Source organism: Lupinus angustifolius, unplaced genomic scaffold (genome assembly GCF_001865875.1).
Source record: "Lupinus angustifolius cultivar Tanjil unplaced genomic scaffold, LupAngTanjil_v1.0 Scaffold_8_121, whole genome shotgun sequence".
Lineage (NCBI taxonomy): Eukaryota > Viridiplantae > Streptophyta > Magnoliopsida > Fabales > Fabaceae > Lupinus > Lupinus angustifolius.
In genome coordinates this window covers 13372-19796 of record NW_017717923.1, presented here as the reverse complement: position 1 = coordinate 19796, position 6425 = coordinate 13372, and the positions used below count along the sequence as shown (strand labels likewise).

At 34.9% G+C, this 6425-nt stretch overlaps 1 protein-coding gene across 1 annotated transcript; it reads right to left on the bottom strand.

Moving 5' to 3' along the window:
- Positions 1 to 3983: 3983 nt before the first annotated feature.
- On the bottom strand, positions 3984 to 5531 carry LOC109337562. Its single transcript, XM_019574571.1, has 2 exons — positions 5289 to 5531; positions 3984 to 4787 (listed from the first exon to the last, which is right to left on the bottom strand). Exons 1-2 carry the CDS (start codon positions 5320 to 5322, stop codon positions 4333 to 4335), a joined length of 489 nt encoding a protein of 162 aa, XP_019430116.1. The 5' UTR covers positions 5323 to 5531; the 3' UTR covers positions 3984 to 4332.
- Between the last annotated feature and the right edge of the window lie 894 nt (positions 5532 to 6425).

The window sequence follows — 6425 nt, the reverse complement described above, 5'->3', positions numbered from 1 at the left end:
TGGTCTTATGCCTTAGAAGGTTTTTGAAGTCTTTCTAGCTAGGAGGAAGCTTGTCAATTATGGCAGCAACTTGAAATTGCTCATTTAAGGGCATACCACCAGAAATGATCTCATGAGCAATTTTCTGAATCTCGTGGGACTGAGACTCTACTGATTTATCATTTGATACTTGAGGTAGTGGCTAACATCATATTTCTTAGTCTCAGCTTTCTCATTATCATATTTTTTCTCAAGTGCATACCAAATTAATTTGGCAGAATTGTATGGGCTGTAGTAATCATACAGATCATCAGACAACCCATTCATAATGAAATTCTTACATAAGTAATCACTTTCATTCCAGAGGGCTATTTCAATAGCCATATTATCCCTTTCATCTTTTTCAGCCTCATCCGACACCACTGGGATGTCGGTTTTCAAAACGTGGACAACCTTTCTCATAGTGAGAAAAAATTCCATCTTATGTTGCCAACGTTTGAAATTTGTTTCGTCAAACCGAAATGGCTTGTTCAGGTCATAGTTGTTCGGTCCAGTAATATTATCTACGAATGTCATTGCAGTCTAAACGTCTTAAAATTGTTGTTACTGTAGCTTGCAGCAATTCTAAATGGCACGAAATAATACTTAGTGGTTGAGTCACGACCAGGTCGCTCTCTTTAAGACGTTTAGTGGCACTGCCCAAAATTTGCAAGCAAACTATCAACCACGCCATCCCCAGGATAAAACAGCCTAGATCTCTATTATCAAATTCTTACTGCACTGTAAGAATCGATCTCGAATACACCTACCACAATATGGCTACCAGTGCCAATTCTCGAAATTACCCACAATATGGCTACCCGTGCCAATTCTCTTCCCACAATACTGACTACCAGTGTCAGTTCTCGAAATCCCACAATATGGCTACCTGGGCCAATTCTTTACCCACAATACTAACTACTAGTGTCAGTTCTCGAAATCCCACTTTGGTTGTCTGTGCCAATTCTTAAGTGCCACGGAAAGAAAGGGGGAGAAGTTTGCTGGAAATGCGTCGGCGGAATATTAGGGGAGAGAAAGAAAAGTTGAGAGGAAACGCCTTCAACTTGATGCAAGTTAAAATGAAGGGAGAAAGCCTCTATTTATAACATGAGATTTTTCTCATGTTCCTCATTTCTCCAATGTGGGACTTGGGAGCTTAATTTTTATTTTTTCAAAACTCTTCCATGTGGGACTTTGAGAGTTGTTTTTTTCAAACTCTTATATGTGGGACTTGGGTGTTTTTTATATTTCACACCCAAAAATTCTCACTCATGGTTTTCAACAAACCATATTCCAACACTTCTAAACTTGCTTAATATCATTATCAAGCTTCTAGCATGAAATCTTGCAGGCATTGACAAATATGAATAGATTGATTTACAAATTTTAAGATGGCTTGTCTTGCTAATTTTAGCAAGAGCTTGAAAACATTTCAATTTGCATTGCTTGTTTGTTTAATGTATCATGGGCGTTAGTGCAACCAAAGAGATCATTGTACTTTGTACTGCTTTGTCAATGAACAATCAAATGATGGACATAAAACAAATAGAAGAAAGGTAAGATAATTTGTTAGCGAGGTTAGACCAATTATGCCTTAGTTCTTAAGGAGCGTTAAGCATATACCAATATATTATAAGAGAATAAAGATTACATACTCTAGGATAAAGTGTTTGTAATTGGTGCAAGTTATAACATTTCACTTGAGTCCAATATATAACATTGTTTCCTCTCATCTATTGCAATATTAAGCAATGTATGACTTCTTATAATATAATTTAAACATCCTCATCAATCTCTTCATTGATTGAAATAAACGAATATCCTACTTTTTTGGAAATCTATATAATAATCTTCACCTTAGTGAATATTCAGTTTCACCTTGTTCAGTCCCCACCTTTCTTTACCGACTCCTCCACATGAGATCTTCCTCTCATTCAACGTAAGCCTTTTTAAGTATCCTTAACAATATTATCAAAAGTCTAACTCTCCAAACTTGTAGTGTGACTTCTTGTACTGTCATCCAATGGAACATGCCGCCTAACCCTCTATTGCTAGAAAGTCTTTCGATATTATGGTCTACACCAAAGTTCATCAACAACCACCTTATTCAATACTCAACCCAACTGAACGGTAGAGCTTCCGTGGAAAGTTACAAACGCTATCAACGTTGTCTACTCCGGTTATTATAGTTCAAAATAACTACCATACCATACCATAATGAGTATACCTACAACACACATCTTGCATCAATGTCAATGCCTATGTTAACACCCTTTATTCAAACCAATGTCCGTGTCACATTCTATATCTCTACCAATTTTTGTGTTACACTATGCATCCAAGCCAATGCACGTTTTACACACTACACCAAAGTCAGCCAACGTCCATGAGCTTTTGTGGATCTGCTAGTAATTAACATCATTTAGCATGACATTATAGATACATCATAAGGATATACCACTTCTCATCTCAAATGAGATCATTCTCTCCAACAATTAGAGAGATATTGTGAGCGCCAATCTCAGAGCTTGACACTCCACTTGGATTCCAATACAATACATGGATTTATGGGGTTTTGGATCCAATGCAGTTGTGATCTCCACCATATTTTCTTCTCCTTCAACTCATATAGTGTATCCTCGAGCAATGTCTTTGACAGACCTTATCTAGCCAACACGTCCTCCACCCTCTTTTGCCATAATCCATACTTATTAGTTCCTTCAAACTTCTCCACCATATATGTGACTTTTGTGTTAAGAATTGTTTACCAATTGGCTTTGGTGTCAATTGTTGGTGTAGTAAAAGTAAGATTATTGTGCAATATTGACCACAAATAATCAAATATGGGTATTAATAAATAGAAGAGAAGAATATAAAAAAATTGAAGATAAAAAATTTTTGTTAATAGGGTTCAACCAATTGTGCTTACGTCTACAAAAGTATTGTGTGATTACCAATATATTATTAGAAAATAAAGATTATAAGCTCTAACACACTCATACGTCCAAGACTCATGCTATGCTTCTATTTGGTGCAAGTTATTATAACAATGATCTTGAGCCAAATCTATAATATTGATTTTATCCTCTATTCCAATAGTAGACAATTGGTGACTTCATATAATAATATATTTTAAGCATCCTAATAACGAATAATTATATATATTTATATAGTGTGTATGTGTGACTTCTCCATTAATTGAGAGACAAATGTTTGTTTCTCTTTATGTTTTCAATGACAAAAATGTAATTTCATAAGAAATAAAGGGATAAAAATATCATTACATATTATCTTCTGTTTTTTATTGTATTGTGCATGCGTACTAGCTAGTATCCTTACTCCTGAATTATGAATGAAAAGTATTTTGGAAGCATTCTTGTTAGCAACTTCCCAATTACACATTTTTGCTGCTAATCATGAACTCAAGCTAATCATGAACTCAAGCTACAAGGCGTTGGGGTATTTGTTTTAGATTCACCCAACAAATCTTTTTATTAGGAATGCGGCATGTTGTTTCCTTCCTTGGCTCATTATCTGTCTAAGACTTGATTTACTTTGTATCAATTATAAAAAGAAAGTTACTATGAGCTAAAACTAGAATCATCCAATGTAGGCTTCTCTGGCTAACTTGCAGAAAAGATTTTAGGACCGAGAAAAACTTTAAGTTGTTTTGATTTTAGCTAGCCATGTATCTATATGACTATATCTGCTTCCCATAGAATCAACTGTAATAATTTGACAAAAGCTATCACTTCAATCTTCAGTCAACTATACTACAAAAGTGGTTATTGCATTGCAGCAATGACTTCTGCAGTTCTGCAACACTGGGTTCAACGCTTGATTTTACCCGTATTTCTTCTCTATACCAACTACTTTGTATGTATGTGATGCACAATCAAATTCACTTTGGTGGTAATTTTTGTGACTAAAGAAGGACCCGTTTTCTCCACCACGGAAATGTCTAAGATGATGCTAATCTCTCAAGTAACCTGCTTTTATTAGTAGCATGACTTTGTCAATACACTTGTATTCATATTACACAGCAACAATTATCTACTTGACAATTTTGTTCCATTCCTAGTGCTTGAATTTTGCGAAGCTGAACAAGAAGAAAACTATAACAAGCCTAATGCAGCCAAGGGAAAATGCTGGAGCAGTCACAGGAAAATACCAAGAAATAAAAAAGAGCACACTGATAAGAAAACTGCTACTTCAGCATTTACCATGTAGCATAAGTTTCTTAACACATAATGTGCTAATTTAGCCACACAATCTGTTCGTATACCACAAGAGTAACATTAGCATTCACTGCATTCATTTCACATCAAAGCCCTTTTCCTTGAGCTCAGCAATGACCTCATCCCTCATCCCCAACCACACCTTCTGAGCTTCCTGATCAAACTTCTCGCCCTCTATCTCTTTCTGGTAAATGGGTGCACTCTTATCATTCCCAACCATCCCATTTGCACCACTCGTAGTTCTCATGACCCTTTCCTTGGCTGTGAACTCCTTCGTTGCTCCTTTATCACGGGGATACGGGAACTCCTGACGCTCATGCAGATGGGCGAACTCCTGCGTTTCCATTGGGCGCAGCTTGAGTGGCCACCAGTCTAGTGGTGAACTCTCATTGTACACCCACACAGCCCCAATTATGGCATAGCTGCAAAGTAAGGCCTTCCCAGCTTTTTTCCAAAAGAGGTAATCTTCTTTTTCGAACCCAATTTTGTTTAGGTATTTCTTGATATGCATTGAACTCAGAAGCTGAAAACCTGCACTTATATAAAAGATTATAAAGAAAATTCAATGTAAGAAAAATAAAATCTTTGAGGTTCTGTTTTTTGTGACTGGTCTCTTTCGGAGTGCATGACTGTCTCTGCCAACAAGTGTCGCTCTCAGGAATCGAACTATTGACTTTTTAGTCATCTTGAGATTTAGTGGGGCCTTACACCACTAGACCAACACTTATTGGTCTTTGGGGTTCTGTTTAAGACCTTTAAATAAACACCTGGTAAGCAAAATTTTGGTTCTAATATAAGAGAGATTAAATACCATTAAGCGTACACACAGAACACTAACCAAAATTCTCAGTTTTTAATCTGATTTCTATTCGATTTTATGTATAAAATACACCGAACATAAAACAAAAACCCATGTTTATTTTTATGTTTGGGTGTGATATTTCTAACCTATGCAACCTAATAAATAGTATGAAATGGTTTTTAAATGAAGCTATATATATGTTGTTTTTGGTAGAATGCACAAAAAGGTACCTGTTTTGGGGTCCCGAAAACGCTTAGGGAACATTGCAGAGGTACAAGTTTGACTAGTGTGTTGTTTTTGGTGTGGGTTACTGATAAATGAAACTAAGACCTCCAAAAACAAAAGGGTGTTGAACAGTAATAATAGATATATGATACAATATAAGAAGGACTTGGATTTAGAAAATGAGCTCGACGGGAAAGGAATACGTCCAAGACTCCAAGTCAAGCTCAAATTACATTTGTTGGATGAGAAAGCATATAGCTACCCGCGATCTGTTTCGTTGGTTTGGGTGATGATTACCACTTCCTAGTGTACAATCCCTTTCCAATAATATTACAAAAATAAAAGAAAAATAATATGAGAAAACAGTTTTATTATTTTTATATACATTTGTCATCCAAAACTGTTCTATTCCTTATTAAGATGCTTGTTCTACTAACAATATTAGTTCAGTGGTGTAAAGTTATATTAGATTCTCACCCAAAAAGGTCAAAAGTTTGATTTCTGAGAATAACATTATTGGAAATGACAAAATTAATTTTAAAATGGATGAATTCTTTACTCAAAAGTGATCAAATATCTTGATAGTACCCAAAAAAAAAAAAAAATCCTCCGGTAAAACATCCACCACTTTTTTGTTTTTTCTTCTACATTTAGGTTTAGGTATGACATTCCATGTGTCTAATTTGAAGTGCCTCATAAGTTATTTGATTTCAACTTTTGGATATAGCTCATCTCATAAATCAAAAAAATTGATATCTAAGATCAAAAAATTTATGTTGATAGTTCATATATATTACTTTTATTATTTAATGGTTAACAAGGAGTAATAAATAAATAGTGAATTATTTGTCACCAATATAAAAAATTATTACATTATATAAGTACATATATATTAAACTCATTAAAAAAGTTAAATTGTTGATAATATATATGATATTATAATTTGTATAATGGAATAAGCTATATTTATGACAAGAAAGTTTTAGTGTTACCAAATATTTTACCCAAGTATAATATAATTGATTTTTGGGAAAGACACTTATTAGGAGGAGTTTCCAAACATTCCAAAAGAGAATAGTTCATTACTCATAGTTAGGGATGGCAACGGGCATGGGTAGTGCTTTCCCGTGCCCAAACCCGCA